We start from the raw sequence: 21,780 nt of genomic DNA on the forward strand, positions 1-21,780 counted from the left end.
ACTTGAATGACTGACATTTCAGTGGGTAGCAAGGAGATATCACAATATGTAAAAGTGCTCGCATGTTTGAGAGCAGTTACAGAATACACTATAAGAACCTTAACTCCATGAGCTACTCCTCAGCCAATGGCTCAGAAACTTACAGCACTGAAGAAACAGATTCTTTGGTTCTGCAGAGCAGGAAAAAAAAAGAAAAAATATAATACCTCCATCAAAAAGGCCATTGTCTGAAAAGAATACAAAGGCAGCAATTTAAACATCTTTCATTTTTCTTACTGAAACGGAGTAGAAAATACTTGGGAGTCAAAGTCCCTTTTTCCTTAATTTTCAGTGAGCTTTAGCACATCAGAAATAATTTTCTTTTAAAGAGCTTTTTAAAAAACTCTGGTGTATATGTAAAAGCAATTGCTATGAACTATGTTTCAGTCAAGGTTACGGCAACTAATCTGGTCTGTAAAAAGTGTATTTCCCTAGCCAGCAATAAAATATTTGTATGAAGGCTTTATAATCTCACTCATATCACTCAAATGTTTCCCTGCTGTTTCCTTAAATAGTATAAAAACCCCAGATCTGATTGATGTGGTTGAAACTTGAAATATTTATAGAAATGCCAAATGGTGCATTAAAGAACTCTGGAAGGAGAAAGCCTAGATTATGAATAATACCCAAATCAGAGATATATTTTAAGCAGATGAACTACAGTGATGTTAAAAGATTTTCCTGACCTGCTTTGACTTCCTAACAGTCATGATAAACCACTCCTACTCATTATTTTTTTTTTTTAATAAGCATTAAAGAATTGACAGACTTATACTTTAGAGGAGGAATCAAAAGCCCAGGAGTTCAAAACACAAATTCAGACATTGAACTCAGTTCAGAGCCAGGTTCATATACTTGTTATTATGAAAAAAGAGTATGTACTCCTATAAACATTCATTCTGCATTATTATTACAGAAAGCCCAACATTACCAAAACAAATACTATTCTTCAATAGTAAAATTTATCACAGCTTATAAAGTGAAGCAGAATATGAATTGCAGGGACTATAATACATTTGAAGATCACAATAAAGCATAAAATGCTCTGTATTACATGTGCTTCATATTTTAATATGCTTAACACAAAGAAGGTCAAGAGCAGCATAGGTGAAAGGTACCTGGGGGTGCTGGTGGATGGAAGGATGACCATGAGCCAACAATGTGCCCTTATGGACAAGAAAGCCAATGGCATCCTAGGGTGCATTAGAGGGAGGTGGTTATAAGGCTGGGAAAAGTTCTCCTCCCCCTCTACTCTGCCCTGGTGAGGCCACATCTGAAATATTGTGTCTAGTTCTGGGCTCCTCAGTTCCAGGACAGGGAACTGCTTGAAAGAGTCCAGTGCAGAGAGACAAAGATGATTTAGGGAGTGGAACATCTCCCTTGTGAGGAAAGGCTGAGGGAGCTGGGGCTCTTCAACTTGGAGAAGAGGAGAATGAGGGGTGACCTCATCAATGTTTATAAATATTTAAGGACGAGTGCCAGGAGGATGGAGCAAAGCTTTTCTCAGTGGTGACCAACAACAGGAAAAGGGGCAATGTTTATAAACTGGAGCATGGGCAGTTCCATAGAAATATAAGGAAAAATTTTTCACTGGAACAGGCTGCCCAGGGAGGTTGTGGAGTCTCCTTCCCTGGAGACATTCAAAGCCCACCTGGAAGCATTCCTGTGTGACCTCCTGTAGGTGACCCTGCTCTGGCAAGGGGGTTTGTATAGATGATCTTTCAAGGTCCCTCCCAACCCCTAACTTTCTATGATTCTATCCCTTTATGATTCTAAGGTTTACTGTATTAGCTAATTACAGCTAACTATCTATCTTCTAAGTGAGATATGATGAATTTCGAAGTCAGAAGATGTCTATTTCAAAAAGTGGTAGCTTCTAAGTGTTTTTAATGATATGCGTAAGTTTGATGAACTTACTTAAATCTTATTTTGCCTTTCTGAAAGATCCCTAATCTGTAGTATTTATGATGACACATTGTTCCATTATAAACATGATCAATAAAGTAGAATGCTCATCCATAACTCACTTCTTTACAAAGGTACTTTGTACCACATGTAGTGGAAAAGATAGTTGGTCAGTTCCTAGCAAGGTTAAAAAGAACAGCAATTCACAACAAGTTCTGCTCTGTGTCAAATGCAGACACCAGTGAAGAGCAGTTGAGTGTGGAAACAGAAACAAGAACATGAGAGGATCTGCATGAGTGGAAACCAGCAAGCACCAGAGCAAGAAAAAGGACTATACTGAGCACCCTGTAGATAGAGAGATAATGATCATATTTTGCAGAAGGAAACAGCTGTCTGAATCTGAGGAAGGGAACGGGACATTCCTAAACTGAAGGCTTTGGTAGCCTAAGTACTGAAATCAACTTCTTGCTTGAGGTGTCCCCTTGCATTTAAGACAAAGTAATAGAGCAGAGAATGTACTACAGTCAGCATTTTCTTTTTGGAGGTCAAAATCAGAGACCAACATTCAAGAGGGGTCCCTGGGTCTGTAACAGGTGAGGTTTGTAATCCTGGGGTGTAACAAGCTCTTGCAGGGTCCAAAGATCATACTTTGCTCTTTCACACTGAGCTCTGACTCACGTTTTCATCTTTGATCCCTCTACCTCTTCCAACCCAGAACCCTGATCCTCTCCTGCGTTTCCTGAGCTGGGAGCAACTTTGAAAATCCAGACAGACCACACATAAGGGACAAATATTGTGTTAGTGCTAAAAAGAGCAGGAGACTGAAACAAGGAGCTGAAGAAAGCTGATGTGAGGAGTTCTTTTTGGGGACAGAGCATCAGTTGGACAACCAATAAAAGAGGAGATAGTACGGAGAGGAGGAAAACCATAAGCAAAAGATCTTTACCCTGCAAGGGAATACTTACTTAGTTATTTAGCCTACTAAGCAGATGTGGCTTGGGGAGTTGCAGATGATGATGATGATGATTAATCAAAGTTTTTTAAGCTACAAGTTCACCAGGGAATCAACATGAGTTCTAGAGAATTATACACACAGCCACTTGATCTTAACAGTGAACAAAACAGTTCCTGATATTTACCACAGGTCTACCATTTCATGGAGATACATGCTTGGAACACAACATGCTAATCATAAAATACTATAGTGAAGATATATTTTTAAGTAATTTTATTAAATAAACACTTGGCAATACATTTCCAGTATGTTCTAATCTGGACTCATTATGACTTCAGATCCCTCAAATAAATGCCAAACCACAGCATTTTAATTAGTATTTTACAAAGATACAATTGTCCTACTGAATTTAAATTGACTAAAGATTTAAGGAATTCAAAGCACTATGGTGATTTTTGTTTCTAGATGGATAGAACATAACTCTTCTGTCAAAATACAAAGTAAGGCCAAAAATCAAGAAGTTCCAAATAAAAAAAAAAACCCATCCATTTGATGAAAGAAGAGAGTGGAAGTGATAATGGAAAAATATAAACAGCTATAAATAATGATAGGTAGACATCAGTATCTGGCCACCCAACTTAATTTTCAAAATTCCAAATGCTATTTTAATCTTGTTTTTAAAAGATAAAGCCAAACTTATAAGAAAAACAAGCACAAAAAAACCCAAACCAAAACAAACAAGCAAAACCAAAACACCCCCACAAATGTAATGAAAACTATTTCTAACAAGTCAGAAAAATTATTTTATTTAAAGCAAAAGTTCTGCCCCTGTGGTAACTGAGCTCCCTCCCAGACTGTTACAATTGTTCTGACTACAATAGTCTCAGAAGGTCCTATGCTTAGCTGTGCTACATAAGAAATACTCAAGCCATGCTCTATTAATTATGTCCTGCCATATTGTAACAAAGTTTTAAAAAATAACTTTTATTAACACAGTGAACCAACTATATGTGTTTAATAAATGCTCGGTTTCTTTCAAAGCTTCTCTTGTTTTTAGTGAAGGCTCACAGAAGGCGAAATTACAATTTTAGCAATGTTGGCCCCTCTTGTGAGAAAGAAGGTGAACTTAAACAAATGAAGTAGCCAAGCAAAGCTGGAGGGAGCTGTAATTTCTGAACTCAGTGCTTCCTCCCCCTGAAACTGTAGAGGTTACTATGGATACAGGACAAGTTGAAAGGTTCAAGATAGGCCTCATCCATTAATCAGACCAATGTTAAAGCAACCACCTAGGTTACAGATTTCATCTTACCCTTTAATTCAGTTATGGTTTTTCCTCAGGAGATTTTTTTCTTGTTTGAGCTGTTAAGTTCAAAGGCATCAAATAATAAAATTTATTGGAAAATTAAAAGTGTAGCCCTTCTCTTGGGCATTTTCCTACAGAAAAGACAATTCCTTCAAGTTTTGCATAAAAATGTACTGCATTCTTCAACGTTGTGTCCAAATGTAATACATTCTCATACTTTGATTTCTAGAGACCAGCAGTCTCCAAATTTCATGATTCACTGTTACTAGAAAAATAGTCTAGAGCCACGGAGCAAATTCAAGACACAATACTAATTATACGTAGAAAAGAAAATTAGTCTTGAAATTCAAAATTTCCATCATTTTATAGTTGCTGCACTTGGCTGTGGTATGTATTGTGTTACATTTGGCACAAACTATATTTGGCTTTTAAAATCATGTCAACATTTTCCATAAAAATATGTTCTATAGCTTCTCTAACAAAAATGGGCAAGCGTTCCAGTAATAAAATGTTAAACAGCTTTTGTGCCTATAAAGACATTAGTAGGGCAGAAATCATTTCAACTTATGTAATTCAAGCCCTGTAACTCCCAGAAGGATTTTAACATAGCCAGATTTTTTATTATTATTAGCTGAAATAGTAGTATCTGAGCAGTGGAGTCTGTAACTAAGCATACCTATAAGTATCTAACAACAAGTGGGAAAAAACCTATTCTGATTTTTTTTTTAAGGATGTTTACTTGAACTTAACTTCAATGCACAAAATGTCTGTGTGTCCACAATGTAACATACATGCCATGCAAGACCACCAGGCCAAGAAAAGAATGAAAATAAATACACCAGTTGGCAGTTACATTAACATAAAAATATTCACTACAAAACTCACTGGAGGGGAACCAGGACTGATTGGTAAGCAACTGCATCATTATTCTCACAGGGGCACACTGTCAAAGGCATGAGGGTGATTTAAACATCCAACACTCGACACATGCCAATATGAGTTGGACACAATTCACATTTATGCTTTTCAAAACCAATCCTGTAATTCAGGGAAAAGACCTATTTTCTGTAAGTGGTAAAAATGAACAGAATTTATATTGAATTCAGAATCCACTTTCTGCAAATTAATTTCTTAATAAAAAAAATTAAGAGAGATTGCCTCTAAGGACTACTTTTCCTATCTCACATGCATAGTATAAGCTAGTATAGATAAGTTCATTTTTCCCCAAAGCTGTCACTATATTCAAAAGCATTTTTACATCGGAATGTTTTTACAGTCACGTTTTGAAAGGTTTAAAGTGGACGAGTTTCTGAATTCAGAAACGTGTTATGAAAATTAAGGCCAAGCTCCTAAATTACTTTACAGAAGGGATACATAAACCATATACTGGTCTCATTTAATTTTTCTTAAAAACCCTAGCCACCTGGTACAGATTAAGCAGCACTCGGCACTATTACACAGCACTTGGGAACATAACATGAAAAATACCATATCCATGGAGCCCAAGAGGGGAATGGAGAGAAAGTCATGGGACATGGCTGAACCCACTGGGATAGGGGCAAGCATGGCTTGGAGTGCCAAGCCCAGACTGCCACCAAGGTCTCAAGATTATCAGTGACATGAAAGCCAGCACCTACTTTCTGACAAGGTGCTGCATCCCAGTGAGATGCCACAGTACTGTGGGGCAGTGCTGTGCATTCAATAGACAACTGATTCTTCCAGGAAGCAAAGAAAACCCATTTCTCACTTCAGGTTCTCAGGTTCAGTGACAAAATCCTGGTCAGACTATGACAAAGACACCAAAAAAACCCAAGCCAAAGCATACCATGAAACACAAACAAACAACAAAAAAAAATCCCCAAACATGAGTGTAAATTAAAGGTAAGAGCAATGATTAATAATCCATGTGGGGGATACTCCATGTAGCAGCATATGGAAAAATCAATACAAATCAGCACAACTGCCAGACAGCAGTGAAATAATGTGTAGAGATACCAGAGCACTCGTTGATTTTAACAGTTGTGCTTCCAGGCACAAACCTGCAAACAGGGAATCTTGTTGCACATTAGCAGGTTGTAAATTTCCAAATAAAATGCAGTACTAAAAGTGAAAGGTTGTTTGTTTGTTTTTAATGGTACATCTGTTTTATTAAAATCGCAACACTTACATATTAAAGCATGTCTGGTGTGAGGTGTCTGGTCACCTGAAATTTGTGTGGGAACAAAAAAACATGACAAGAAGCCCACCCATATATCTGTGCATATCCTGACTAGTACCAACACGAGGCGCTGTTAATGCTTAAACCTTTTTATTTTCATATAGTGGGAATATTTTTGTCAAAACTAGGAATATGTTCTTTCCTAAATTTCCTTTCTAACTAAAGCAAAAATAACTGTAAAAAATAACAACAATAGAAGCAAATACATCAACTTTTTAACCCACAGAATTTTACATATCTTGGAATGCGCTGGGATGTTCTTTAGCAGTGAAGTTTTACGATGATCTTGAGACATCTGTGAAAATATCACCATGTTCCACAACACATTATCTTAAAAACTGAGCGTGAGTTATGGTCTTGCTACAAAAGTGAATGTAAGGGTTCAAAAAGAAACTCACTTGAACATCTGTTCATATCTGGTGTTCGGAGTCCATAGTACCCTGACGGGCAGGAATGCAAGCATTCCCCATATTGTCTCATTCCTTCTCTTCGTAGGAAGAAGAATAACTTGTGTTGGCATCTGATGCACCCATTATCCTTTGAACAAGATAAACAGCCTTTGCAAATTGGATTTGGTCCATAGCTAGCTGAAAAATAAGAAGATAAATTACACTTTAAGATCATTTGGAAATCATTTTGTATGGAGGTCTTCTTCCCTTTAAAGTGTTACTTATCTTTCACATGATTACAAGTAGTTTTGAAAGGAAGGTTCTGAAAGTGCACTCACTCATGCATCTGCACTGGCAAGTGAATAAAAAATAAATATCAACTCTATATTTTTATTGTATGAAAGACAATTTAATGAATTTACACACATTTAAAACAAATGAACAGGCAAGCATAGACCAAGTTATATAAAGTTCACCTGCAAAATATAAGTAAAACCCAGATACTGAACTCGAGTTTGAAGCTGGGGATATAAGCACACAACAGCGACAAAATATAAGAACATCAGCACCCTGATACATGCACCTGGAATATTGTGTTCAAGGAAATCAAGCAACCACACTATTGCAATTTTTGACAGTGAAGAGAGCAATATTAAGAGCAAACAACTCTCTGCAGAACAGTTACAGCACTAATGACATGTGCTGTCCTAGAGCTCTCAGTGTCCTAGAGCAGCTGTCTTCTTGCAGTCTCTTCTTGGTCTTCCTAATGAGAACGTCAAGACAATTATTTCCCAAAAGAAAAAGAAGCATTGGTAACTTCTAAGAGTCTTTTTCAACAATCTGCACCCCAAATTTTAGGTCAACAGCTCTCATTTCTATGCCTTCAATTCTATTCTCTGTTTTTGTTTCCTGTGGTGTTTTTCCCTTTTCTTTTTTATTATTTGGCTCATATCTGCAACACAAACCTTGACTACTTCACCCTTTCCCCTTATAAGCTTTTATAATCCTTTCTGCAGAGTTGCAGAACACTCCTCTGTCCCCATGGGCTGTCAACTCCTGCTCAGGCGCTGAGTCAGCACAGCAGGTTAGCAGAGGGAGGATGGCTGAAGACATTCCTGAAACAAGCATAAGTTAACAGGTCAGGTCTGGTTTTAAATATAAAATTGGCTATAGGACTTCCCAGAAATTTGCCAGTTCCTGGAAACAAAAGAAAAATACTATGCAATAGAAAAAGCAGTGTCTTGGGGTTTCAAGAGCTTTTTAATAGAGGCAATTCTTGAAGCAAGTGGTCAAAAGGGCAAGGACTATGTTTAATTGTTATATTTTTAAATATTTAAAAGTAACCACACCCTAAAATTGTACTCTGGTACTTTTATCTTGTATGGGTGGATAATTGAGGTTGTCCAATGGATGACTTCACCAGCAGAGCAAGGAAGAGAAAAAAGGAAAAGCCCACCACTCTTTGGAACCAGTAGCTGATAAGCTTTACTCTCACCTTCACACATCTGCACACCACATTCCTGCTTCCTCTCTGCTCCTGTCCCCCACACAGGCCTCTTCATGTTCAGCACAACAGCATTCAACTCCAGTATTGCACAAAATAATCCTAGTGGGTGGCAGGCAGGCCAAGAAGGCAAGCAATCCACAGTTCAGGCAGTGGAACACTGAGTGTTGGGATCCTCTGGAACCAGGCTGAACTGGTGAGATGCTCTTGATGAGAAGAGCCTTCTTACCCTCTTTGGGTAAGAAGGCTCTTATATGATTCTTTGGCTGTTAACCCTTTTGTAATGACACACCCCACGAGACCAACACCCTTATACCCAAGACTGTTCCCACCTCCTGCTGCCCACACGACCTCACATATACCTTTTCTTACAGTTTATCTTGCAACTATTTTCATTCACAATCCACATCTTCAAAGAAGAGAAACAAAGAGATGATGAGCCAGGCCTGGATACATCCCTTGTCTCACTGTCAGCAGGGATTGCCTATCTGTAACCACATCAAATAATACGTGACAATGTACTCCAAAGCAATTGTTACTTAACACATGGTGGGCAGTCCTGTAGACTTCAGAATCCCCTTTTAGACTCCTTGCATCTCACTCTCAGTAAATCTGTACCTCCAGCTTGTTCAGGGCTCCTCAGAGAATCCTGCATTATAACAGCAGAATTCAAAGGAACAAAGCAAAAATAAAGATGTGAGAAGCCTGAATTTATTCACTCATTTCATATACAGCATGTATACAACTATAACTTATGGCCAGGCCAATTGCTGAACAGCATGGATATACTTAAAGACTGCAATTCACAATAGTGTGGCTCAGTGGGCAGGGATTATCTGCAGTAGATATATTCATAGTCCATGCAGTAGTCCAAGTCCACCTTCCTTCATTGACCCCTAATGACTCCTAAGATTCAGATTTCTTGGCTGCCAAATGTGCTTCTGTTTGACTCTACTTGTCCAACTTTCCTTTATCTGTGACTGCCCACATGTTATTCTTCTCAAGTACCTCTATTTTTCTATTTCTGGTAAGATGACTTCTCTGGACTTCAGCCATAGATCTGTCCTAAGGTACTCTCACACATGAAAAGGAGCTAACAGCATAAAGTGATTCTCCATTATCCTGTGCTATCCTTTGTTTAGGAAGTGGATAGCACATTTTTCACCAATTAAGTTCAACATGAGATATATGAAAGAGTCCAATAATATAGTAATTTTTTAGGTTGTACATTTATCCCAACATTTTATCTTGTGTGGAGGTTCCTCAGACCATGACATCTAGCCTCTCCTTCCTTATATCCTGAGTGGCCTTAATAAATGATTTATGATTTCTCTGCCTGTACTTTTTTCCCCTCTTACAGGAATGCTGAGAGATTCAGCTCACTGAAAATTGCAAACTGCTCCAAAATCCCCAGATATGAGGTATTATAGATGTATTGTACACATATTGCTACTTAAATGAATGACTAGTAAATTCATACATTGAATTTGGATAAGAGTTCAAGATGGTCACAAATTATTGGTCATTTGGGATGACACTCCCTGTTGCTCTCCTAGTTACCAAGTTAAAATAAAAAACTAAAAATGAAATGTATCTGATACTTTACTTTCTTACCACATTAAGAAGAAGGAAAAAAAAAGTCACTGAATAATTACATAATGGTAAGGGGAGACAAAATTATTTCTGTGCTGTAATACAGAGAATAAACTTTATGAAAAAATTTGAAAACTTCCCACTGTGCTGCTTAGGCACCAAACTGAATAATTTCCAGGCATTTCACAAACAGTAAGTTATTGTGAAGAGTATATATCACAGAATTGGTCTCCTTCCACACTGTTGTTTGCTTATATTCTTTTCAGGTCTTCATAGGAAGCTCACTGACTTCTGCAACATTTCTGTTAGTTCAGCTTGTCCCAAAGCAGAGAAATTGTGATATGCTCTACTAAATTCCTTGGACACTGAACATGTACTTTAATAAATCAAGTACTGCAGCACTGGTTTTGGCATCACATATGCACAACAGCTTGAAGATGCCAACTTAACTTTCTATCTTTGTCCCCACGTACACAGGCTATAATTAAATCCTACAATCCTCCCCCCCCGACCCAAAGTCTTCCCATTCAATCTTGGTTTCTTAACATAGGAGATTCAATGCATTCTTATCACATACAGCTTTTTTGGTTCTCTATATTTGCTCTTTGAAGGAGGAAATGAACACCTCTGTGTTCAGCAGAAACATGCACACACTTCCTTTTGGATTCCTTCATTACTCCTTGTTCCTTCTGTATCAGACTGCAAGAAAAAAATACCAAGCTTACAAAACAGAGTCAATCACATTCCAAGTTACCGGCTGCATCCTACGCAACCCAAAACCTCACACTACTCATCTCTATTTTGGCCCTGCCTGGAACAGCCTCCTCAGCTCTGTGTGCCAGGCAGCACAGGTTTCCTCCAGCCAAATCCCTCATGGAAACTCGCTCCTTCCACAAGGCCCACAAATGTTAACCAGCATCAGAGCACTGCTGTCGGCACATCATAAAATGAAAAATGCACACATGCTCTAGGTTAGCACCACCCTCTGTGTCTCAAAGCACATGACTGCCCTGGCTGTCAGATTTGAAGCTCCTTGCAGCAGGAGCAATGTTCTGGGCAGCCGCAGAAGTGCGGACGCAGGTGCAAACCCCATGCATAAACGTGGGCGCCTTTACACACGTTTTCTATTCTTCCTGCTTGCTGCTTCTACAACCATACTCTAGAGCATCTCTGTATCTTAAAAAAAAAGCATTTGCAGACTAGATTCCCTATGTTGCCTTTTTAAATTTTAAATCAGAGATTAAATTTGCCAAGTTTGAAAAGGTTACTTGAGAACACAGACTAGTACCCAAATACTGAGTGAAACACTTCTGAACTCTAAGGGTGTTCAAAGTTTCATGGCTTGGATCTATATCAAGTAAAATCAAATGTCAGCTAATTAGTTTAACTCGTCTGGATCAAATGTATTTAAAACCACTACAGCAATATCGCCTAAGTGAATTGTTATGACTATTTGAATTCACAAGAGAATTAACTGTACAAAAATTAGTCTAGGCTGTTCCCCACAAGAATACAAGTTGTTCTGTAAGCAAGAGAACTAAGAGCATCTGATTTCCTGTGATGTTACTTTCTTGCAGCCCATACCACAACAACTGCTACTAATTTGTGTTTTTCTTGTACACCCATTTTTTTAGGTGTCAGAAACCTCTTTTGAACCTGGTGCTTCAGCTCACCACAAGAACTAGCATTTTCACACTTCTGGAAAAAAAAAGGCTGAAATGGACAAATTAATCCAAAAGCAGTTGGAAAAAGAGCACAGTCTGGCAGAAAAACAAGAAATAGAAAATATCAGTACCTAAACAATATTTCTTTAGAGGCCTAGGCTATCATACCCATCATTTTCTGAATATCACTTGCTGCTTGGTCATCATATCACTATTCAGCACTCATTGATCTTTAGAACTTGCTGAAGTCAGAAACTGGGCTTAATGGTACAATGGCCAACTTAGTGAAGCTCTGGCCATAACTGAGATGACTGCAGCCACATAACTGCTGGTAACTGAATTTTTGTTCAGATCTAGCAGGAATGTCTCCAAGACACTTATCACTGCAAACACTAGGTGTGCAGACGGGACTCAGGAGGGAAGGAACTAAAAGACCACTACAAGTTCCACTTACTGCATAAAGAGTAGATTTCATAATGTAGAATTTGATTAATGTGACAAATATATCCCATACATATCTCAATAAAACCAAATAAAATAAATTCATGCTTGGCATACGTACCAAAGAATGGAATAAAGAATTCAGCCTTAGATATACATCAATTTTACACAGTATACCAGTGTACTAACATCATGAAAGGTCATTAGAGCTAAAAAATGACTGATGAACCATTGGTCCATAGCCATGGCTAGCTTCCAAAACAGAAGCTGGCCAAAAAAAATACCATTATTCATTAGAGCTGCGCGAAAGAAAAAGTAAAATTTGGAGAGAAAACTTCAATTACAAAAAAAAAAAAAACAAACCATGAAAAATATTTACTAGGTTGACTTTAGTGATTGTCTTTAAGAGAATTAAGAAATTCAAGGTCAAAGGGGATTTTTTCTGAACAATTAGCCCAGTGCCCTGTACAAAGAAGCCACAGAACTTGTGCTTTACTAAAACATATAATTTAAGAAACCATTCAATCTTGATGTTTAAATTTTCAGTGGTAAGGAAACCACCACAACTTTTGTTAAGATATCATAGGGGCTAATCACTCTCACTGCTGAAAATCTGCAGTGGAATTTCCAACTTCAAATAGCAACCACTGGACCTTTTTATGTCTTTGCCTGCCAGATTGTTAACAGTTTTTCAATGTTTTTTCCCCAATGCAGACACTCTGATCAGGTCAAGTCTTAGCCTTCTCATGGGTAAGATAAACAGAGCAAGATTCCAGAATGTCTCACCACAAGGCAAATTATCCAATCCTTTGATCAGTCCCTTACTATTTTATCAGCAAGCTTATGGACATCAAAAAAAAAAAAAAAAAAAAAAAAGCTCAGCAATATAAAAGCAATTTTACCAGTGCCAAATACAGAAGTGATACAACTTCTTGACTTTTCCTAGATATTACTTTCCCAAAGTGTTATGTAAGCTTTCTTGACCACTAAGATACCATTTCTCAAGTATCCCACTGCTCTGGGTAGGAAGCAGACATTTTTTGGGGTTATGCTGGAAATCACCCAGTGCTATCTTCCTTGGGATACTTAAACACTCAGGATCAGTGGGCCTTAACCACTCAGGGTCATTTGCTCTGAAGCTGTCCACAATTCAGAAAACCCACATGTTTAGCTGTAGGGTGGCATTTCACTTCAGTAAGTTTGGTGTAAGTCAACCAAATATATGTTCATGTTCACTAATAAGTGAACACTTTTGCTTGCTTATTATGAAACCATTTCTTCACTTCCTTTGGAGGTCTTAAATATATTTTCAATATCATAATTTTATGCTTAAATAACTCTGATTTGTGAGCCCATTTCATTCTCTTATTACTGATATAATATGCTTCTGATTATTCTAGTCTAGTCCTCGGAAGACTTATCTTTATTCCATCTATTTTCAAAAGACAGAGGACTTCTATTCTACTTCCAAATCAAAACATTTTGCTTTTGCTACACAGCTATCCACATGAAGAATTTTCTGTACTGTTTTTGTCACCACTGCAGGAGGGGGAGACACTGTGAAGATCAGTTAGATCTTATTCTCTTTCAGCACCCTGGCAAGTCTCAATAAATCACCTAAATGTTCGGGTATTTTGCAATATTTAGTGACTATAGGCATTACCAGGATCGCATACTATCAAATTCAGAAGCCTACTTTATCAGTAAAATCACATGGATCTTGGTTTCAGGATGCAGTGGTTGCTCAGATATTTTCAGAACATTACTGACTTTCTAGTTGGCTGAGCTGCCAGTTACAGAGGTATCTCAGCCATCTTTCTTCATTCCATCAGCTGGAGCTTTTAAAGGCATCTTTTATAGTTTACTTTCTGGATACCTGCTATCCCCTTGTCCTCTTCTGTCTGCTCTTCACAGTTTGCCAGTCCTCCCTTGTCTTCAACTCTACTGAATGCTGCTCCCTCCTTCTGCTTCTCTTATGAATCCTCCTCCATAGCTTTCCATGTCAGTTCCTTGGTGGACATTTCCTGCCTGAAAATGGAGCAGCAATGCTTCCTCAGTTCTGTTGCTCTTCCATTTGCCCAGTGATAGCACTAATTCTTCCAGTCCAGAAATCCAGTGCTGTGAACGAGTTACACTTTATACACAGGAAGCCTTTGCTGGCATATGGAACATCTATTGCAGGACACAAACACCACTCCATCACCTGCCATGCTAAAAACAGATATAGAGGAAAGTGTCCCACTCCCTGTCCAAATGTACTGGAAATAACAGTTTTTATTGCTGCTTGCTGTTAACAGGTTCACCAGTTTTATCCTATGTCTTTCTGCTCTTACTGGCAGAGTAATTAAAAACTCACACCTGAAACAGTGGGGCTAAAAGGTTCAAGCATAACAGCCACAAAGTGAATGCAGAGACAGAAAAACGTAAATTAAAATAAAAATATACTATAAAAAGACCTCTTGCATTACATTAATGCATATATGCCAGTTACACAGGCTGTTCAGAAAAAAAAAACATATCGATCAAGCCTTCCCCATCAACTGGTTTACAAATATCTTAAGTTGTCTTAAGTTGTGCCAGGGGAGGTTTAGGTTGGATATTAGAAAGAATTTCTTTACCGAGAGGGTGATCAAGCATTGGAATGGGCTGCCCAGGAAGTAGTGGATTCTCCATCCCTGGAGATATTTAAAAAGAGACTGGATGTGGCACTCAGTGCCATGGTCTAGTAACTGCAGCAGTAGTGGATCAAGGGTTGGACTTGATGATCTCTGAGGTCCCTTCCAACTCAGCCAATTCTATGATTCTATGAATTTCAATTTATAGGTCAGGCCATTTCAGCCACAGTAAGAAATTGCATTACACCAACAAATGGACCAGTTATCTCCTTTAATTCGTTCACATTGTTGATTTGTAAAGTGGCTGCTTCAGTTGTTACCATGGTAAGAAAAGTCCCTCCAAGATGACCTATTTCATATACTTAGAAGTTGCTAGAATTATGCTTTTTTAGGAACCCTGTAGTCTAGGCAATAAATGCCCACTGCTGTACTGAGCAGTTTTGTCTACTCCAGATACCACAATTCTTTATTTTATTGGGCATCTTCAGTCTCTGCAGAAGTATCAATGTTATAAACTTTAAAAAAGCTTCCATCAGGTAGTTTTATGTTTAGGATACTTTCTAAGCAGTAGATAATTTGGTTAAATGTTGGTAACTTCATGCAAAGTGACCTCAAGACACTCTAACCGTAAAACCCAGGAGGATTTTTAGCATAGAATTTTTTTGAAGAATAACTTGTCTTCCAGTTTCTCTTATTTAATTTTACATTAATTAAGCTTTCCGCTTCTTACATGTCTATAGAATAAAATGTAGAGATCCCCAAAGACAGTACTTAAAAAGAAGAAAATAACCAAACCTGAGATTCTGGGTTGTTCCTCAAACCTCAGCAATTCAGACATGAAGCACAGAGCACCACAAGTCATTACCTTTGGCAACAGCACAGATTAATTACATCTGATGAAAACCGCATAAAATTAATTGATGGGACAGATCCCTGTAGATTCAGGCCCTGAATCTATGAAAGCCCTTGGATCTACCCCAATGAGTAGCTCTCTCCAGCATGCTGTTTGTGCAGTGGCCTTAGTGGCACAACAGGCTGGTTTCAATGAAAAGACATCTACAGCTTCCTCCCAGGCCACTGCTCCATCACTCACCAGTCACAGCTCTTCCGCAGGCAGTGAACAGGAGAGTACTGAGCAGCCCAGCTGCCTGGCACAGGGACCTCTGGCCAGCCTTGAACAATCTACAGCAGGAACTGGGAATTTTAAAACTTAAATCATATTCCTCAGCTTAAGTTTTATCTCTTTTTTACTTATATCTCCTATAGCTGCCCTAGATATGAGGCCCAGGGTTTCTTTCTAGGCTTTGTATATAGGAGGAAGAAAACAAGAAAGACAGTACATGATAATCCCCATATTCCCTGGCTTACTTCAACTGGGAAGTTTATTTGCTTTCCATTGAAAATAAATCATACTGGGAAGCATGAGCAGATGCTCAAACAGAGGCTGCTAGTTCCATTTCTAATGCAGAAGAAATAGTTGTTCTCCTTCCAGGGGCTTACTATACTTTGGACCAGCTCTTTACATATGGTGTTAATATGGAAGCTGCAAAGAGAAACAAAACTAAAAAACAAACACTCCTTCCTCATAACATCACACTGCTGGAAGGCCTTCCTCATAACACCACAAGGCTTCATAGCACCAACTCTCAGGTGGTTAAAAGCCACTTGGACATTAGTCTTGGACCTTTCATTTTCAGGTTTCCATGCTGTGGTCACACAGAACTGCACAGGTAGTCATAACCTACTTCTTAATTACAAAACTGCACAGAAATGCACAGATACACATTTTCCCCATGTTCATATTCTGTGTGCCGCTAGTGGATGGCACATTCAACAGCAAACTTCATCCAGCGCATCAACATCTGGGACACAAATCCTATTGGAACAAAGTCCCAGGCATTGAAACAAATTCTTTTTTTTCCAGGCTTTTTAATATCTAGAATATTTCAGCTAGCTGCTGTGAATAAGATTCATCTCTAGCACACAGGTGAATAAACAGAGATTTAATTTTTCCCCTTTGATGGTGTGTTTACTTTGTCTTCTATTGTAAGTTATAACTTTTCCAAGCACTGAAAACTGCAGGGATCCAACGCAGAAGCCTTCCAACAAAAACACAGTTCCAAACCCAGATCCACCCAAACCGCTGAAGACAAAACATTATTGGAAGCACTAAAGCTGAAGAGGTGAAGATCCAGAACACTGCTTAAGACAGTGACACACAAGGAGACTTTATCTATGATGAACAGTGTTCGACTTTGTCTTTTCATACTTTTACTGAACAATTCCTAAAAAGGTAGAAAAGATTGAGGGACAGAAAAAAAGTAGTTAGAGAAGGAGCTCAAGTCTTTTTTTGTACTTACTGCGCAATGAAATTCAAGGTATTTAAAAAGTGATATATAATCAATTCTGGACTCTGAAGAGATAGGTTATCCATACAGCAATTCCAACAGAAATAAACATAGACAAAACTATATAGTATTTTTGTTGCTATATTAGGCACAACTGAACTAAGGACTACATGCTTAAGCATTGTTTACTATCACATTTTATTGTACTACAGGAACTGGCATGCAAAGGAAATACCAAACAAATAAATATTTGACTGTGACTGTAAATCTGCAATAGTGAAGAATGTGCCTTATTTCTGAAGTTTATAAAGCAGTGAAAAAACTGGCTAGTGTTTCAAAAATACCAAACTTCTGAAATGTGGAACAGAATGCACACAGAGATTTTGGGTTGGGGGGGGTTTGTTATTTGTTTGTTTCTAAAAATATTATTAAGCTGAAAGGTACAGAAAGTAGCATCCTCTAAGAATGAAGAAATGTAAAGTATCTAAACCTTACCAGTTGGGAATAGTCTGGAGGACTATATGGCCTCAGGCATAATAAACTGAATAAGAAACTTTAAAACACATAAGGTTATACTCACCTAAGTATCCTAAGTATCCTAAGTATCCTAAGTTTTGAAGAAGTGTTGTGTAAGTTCTTACACTGAGCAAAAGCTGTTTCTGAGCAAAGCTTCAGTGGGGGTCTGTACAGGTAGATTTGCCAGATGTCCAAGCCTGATGAAGGCAACCTGGGTTTCAGGTCAGGCATTAGGTTGAGAATGAAGCTTGGACCACAAAAGTAAAATTGCTCAGAAGTAAAATTTGAAGTGTTACAGAGGACCAGGCTCTGAGTCTCCAGCCAATGGCATCCCAGGAAACTTGGCACTGGAAAAATCTAAGATGAGATATGCCTGACATAAGAATTTAAAGAACCTTATCTAGAGTTTCTTTAATAGGGTGAAGACTTTTGGTATGTATGAAGAGCTCTACCTTAGTGTGCTCATTATCAGGCAATTAGAAAATTAGCATTTGACAATGTAACTCTGAGATTTGAGGGGCTAAATTTCCCCTGTAGAAGCAGTACATAGCATTAGTCAGAAACGTGATTACCTGAAACTTTGCAAGGCCCAAATTTGCCAAGTTTAAATCACTTGCTCACATAATTGACTGGAAACAAAAATTAGATGTTGGTAAGACTTAAACTTGATAATTGATTAAGGATATTCTACTGGGTTAGTGACAAGCCATAGTACCACAAATAGCAAAACAACAATAAAAAGTAGAGGAAAAAAGACCATTCTGACTTACAAAAAAAACCCCCACCATGTAAGTGGTGTAAAGCACAACTCCCAAGGACAGAAAACCAAGATGTAAATGGCAAATAATGAAAGTTTAAAAATGGAGAAAAACGAGAAATTACCTAAATGGATAAAAAAAACCCAAACCTAAAAAACCCAACTCCACCCCTCTAAACCCTCAAATCCCAAAACTCAACATTGAATACAGACCAGAATAACAAATCATATTTCTAGCACTTAAAATAACAGAGTGAAAGCAAAAGAGCCTAACAGTTACATCTCGTGTTTGGAATAAAGCAGGATGTATCCACCCAATGTGATAACACAGCTGCCATCAAAAGTTTGCCATCCGTACAAAAGGAAGCCATGCATGACTATTTGCCAAAGAGAAAAAAAAAAAAAAGAGCAACTATCATTGCCAGTCAGTTGCTAAATGCAATAACTTAACATTTCCCTCTAGAATTAATTTTATTTATTTATATTTTTTTTAACACATGCTTGAAGACTGAGGTAAACCAAACAGCTCAGAGGACAGTACAGCCTATGTACCAAACAGGGAACTACAGACTGATTCACCAGACATCAGTTTCAGAGGAAAATAAAGTGAGTCTTTAAGTGTTGCAGCACTGATAAGCTGGGACTAAATATGCACACATACATACCTAATAGATAAGACAATTGGAAAAGGTTCAGATTGAAATAAACTGTCACTCTATGTTTGTGAGTTATATTTTGATTTCTCCAAGAAATTGAAGATTGATTTTTAAAACCCAGCCAGCTCATTGACTAATCTCTAAATGCACACAGTATTAAATCAATGCATACCAAAAAAGCTCCAAAGAATATACAAAATCTTTGCTGGCACAGGTCTCCAGATGACAGAGATTGGTGGAGTAACAAGTCAGTAAAAAGAACCATTACTGATATAGAGTCACCTCAAGTCTCAGCTAAGTATTTGCAACCTAAAAATATTAGTTAACAAAGGTAAATACCACCTACCCAGGGGAACTGAGGGCAGGTGCCCATCTTGACAGACTAGAGAGCTGTGCAAAAAGCATGAAGTTTAACAAGTCCAATTGCAAGGCTCTGCCCATGGACCAGGGCAAATCCAAGCACACATAGGGGCTGGGCAGAGAATGGATTGAGAGCAGCCCTGAGGAGAAGGGCATGGGGGTGCTGGCTGATGAGAAGCTCACACAGCAATGTGCTTGCTGCCTAGTTTTTAGTACTGCAAAGGTAACACATTTGACCTCTTTTCTTGCAATTGTAGACATGGCCAGTGAATCTCTCCTGACCCCAGGTAGGACACGAACACCAAGATTGCCCTCCTAGTCCCATGTCTGATATGACAATAATTGTAAATCACATACAGTCTCATACTTCAGGGCCTATCCATTAACCTGCAGAGGTTAGACTTTAATATGCAATCGGCAGATGTAAGTTTCCCAAAAATGAGGGAAAATTGTTTTTCTTCTCTGAATGATCAGAGACTGGTCATATCCAAGAGCAAGCAATGTGCTAGATCAAAACTTGTTTCTAGCTTGTGCATGTAGTCCATATACCTATATTCAAGCTAACTATCAGTTTACACTCATGAAGTAGACCTGCAGCACGTGGCATGGTTTACCTACTGGAACTGCCTGGCCAATTTCCACTCAGTTGCATTCACCCTTCCATGGACCAGAAATGTTTTGCAGCTGCCTGGTCACTGCTAGGGTCTGTGACAATTAGTTTAGTAACCCACAAATGAATTGAAGTGCCTTGCACAAGTCTGAGTCTTTAGATCATTTGCCTATAAGTAAACTGGCAATATAACAGTCCTTCCTGGTCTTAAAAAATAATTTATATTATTATCTTAATTATTATATTATTAATTGATTAATTAACAATTATTAAATTATTATATTATTATATAGTTATTATAGTATCTTGATTATATATTATCTTTAAAAATAATTGAGGGTATGCTAAATAAAACAGTTAATTATTTATTCCCTTTTATTGCAAAGGCTGTACCTCTGAGAGGAGGAACTAACTAGTCAAGGGAATCCTCAGCACTTAGTGTAAGACCCACTTCAATTCTAGGAATAATCAAGCCACAGTTGTTTTTATGACTTTTCCAAAGCCACATACTAAGAACTCACAGAAGAAAAAAAAGTTTAATTCATATAATCATCTCTCAAAAAGAAGACTTGATGTGGACAGGTCAGGGGTCTAAAACAGAAAGTAAAAATGACAGAGAAGAAAATTATTTCATTGCATGTAGAATTATGGAATGTTATGGGTTGGAAGGGACCTCCAGAGATCATCTAGTCCAACCCCCCCTGCCAGAACGGGATCCCCTAGGGCAGACCTCACAGGAACACATTCAGGTGAGTTCTGAAAGTCTCCAGAGAAGCAGACTCCACACCTCTCTAGGCAGCCTGTTCAGTGATGCAACACCCTCACAGTAAAGAAGCTTCCCCTCATGTTGAGGTGAAACTTTTTATGTTCTAGCTTAAACCTGTTATTCTTTGTCCTATTACTGGACACCGCTGAAAAGAGATTGGCCCCTTCCTCTTGACACCCACCTCTCAGATACTTATAGACATTAATAAAACACCCTCTGAGCCTTTTCTCAAGGCTGAACAGTCCCAGTTCTCTCAGTCTTTCTTCATGGCAGAGATGTTCAAGTCCCTTAATTATCCTCTTAGCTCTCCATTGGATTTGCTGCCATAGATCCCTGTCTCTATTGAACTGGGGAGCCCAAAACTAGATACAGTACTCCAGGTGTGGTCTCACTGGGGCAGAATAGAAGGAGAAGAGAACTTCCCTAGACCCAGGATCCTCTTGGCCACAAGGGAACATTTCTGACCCATGGAGAGCTTACTGTCCACTAGGACTTCATATGAATGCAAGCACATGAATAGAGGAGAATGCATGCAAATGATCCCCTAGTACAGCTCTTCTCTTCACACAGTTATTTTACAAGATGAAAGCAAAATATTCAAATGCATCTCTCACTCTGTGTCCCAGGTTTACCTGAGATTGTGATTCCTTAAAGTTTTGGGTAGATATTTTTAACATATAAAGCTGCAGCTAATAATTATAAGAACATTTTCAGAGGCTGAATTTTTAGGAAGTTATGACACTTTTGCCTCTGAAAAAACATTATTGAACACACTGAGGTTTAAATTGGTATTTAGACACAGAGCTACTTAAACTGAAGCCTTGAGTTACTCATATAATCTCTGTGGTGTTTGTTATTTTTTTTTTTCTGACATCGTGAAGCATACAGAAAACAGGCTTTCCTAACCAGAAGTACAGAACCATTAAAAATAAAAAATGTAGTAAGTGACGCATTGAGAATATTCTTCAAAGTACAGTTCCTCTCCAAAATATGACTGCAAAAACAACACTGTGACATTCCACACTTGTGCCTCAAGAACTTCCAGAGCATTTTGCTCAAGTTATGAGATGCACACATGCAAATGCATGCATATTCCCTGCCAAAACCAGCCCTACAAAACAACCAATTAAATAAGGACATG

At 38.2% G+C, this 21,780-nt stretch overlaps 1 protein-coding gene across 1 annotated transcript in view; it reads right to left on the minus strand.

Annotated features, from left to right (window-relative positions):
* Positions 1-21,780, minus strand: part of RSPO2 (R-spondin 2) — a 104,231-nt gene that overhangs the window by 44,589 nt on the left and 37,862 nt on the right. The window contains exon 2 of the mRNA XM_030444705.1: positions 6,819-7,003. Coding sequence (XP_030300565.1) covers positions 6,819-6,900 — 82 coding nt within the window. The 5' untranslated portion in view covers positions 6,901-7,003. The remainder of the gene's footprint in view (positions 1-6,818; positions 7,004-21,780) is intronic.

This window comes from Calypte anna, chromosome 2 (genome assembly GCF_003957555.1).
Source record: "Calypte anna isolate BGI_N300 chromosome 2, bCalAnn1_v1.p, whole genome shotgun sequence".
NCBI classification, from domain to species: domain Eukaryota; kingdom Metazoa; phylum Chordata; class Aves; order Apodiformes; family Trochilidae; genus Calypte; species Calypte anna.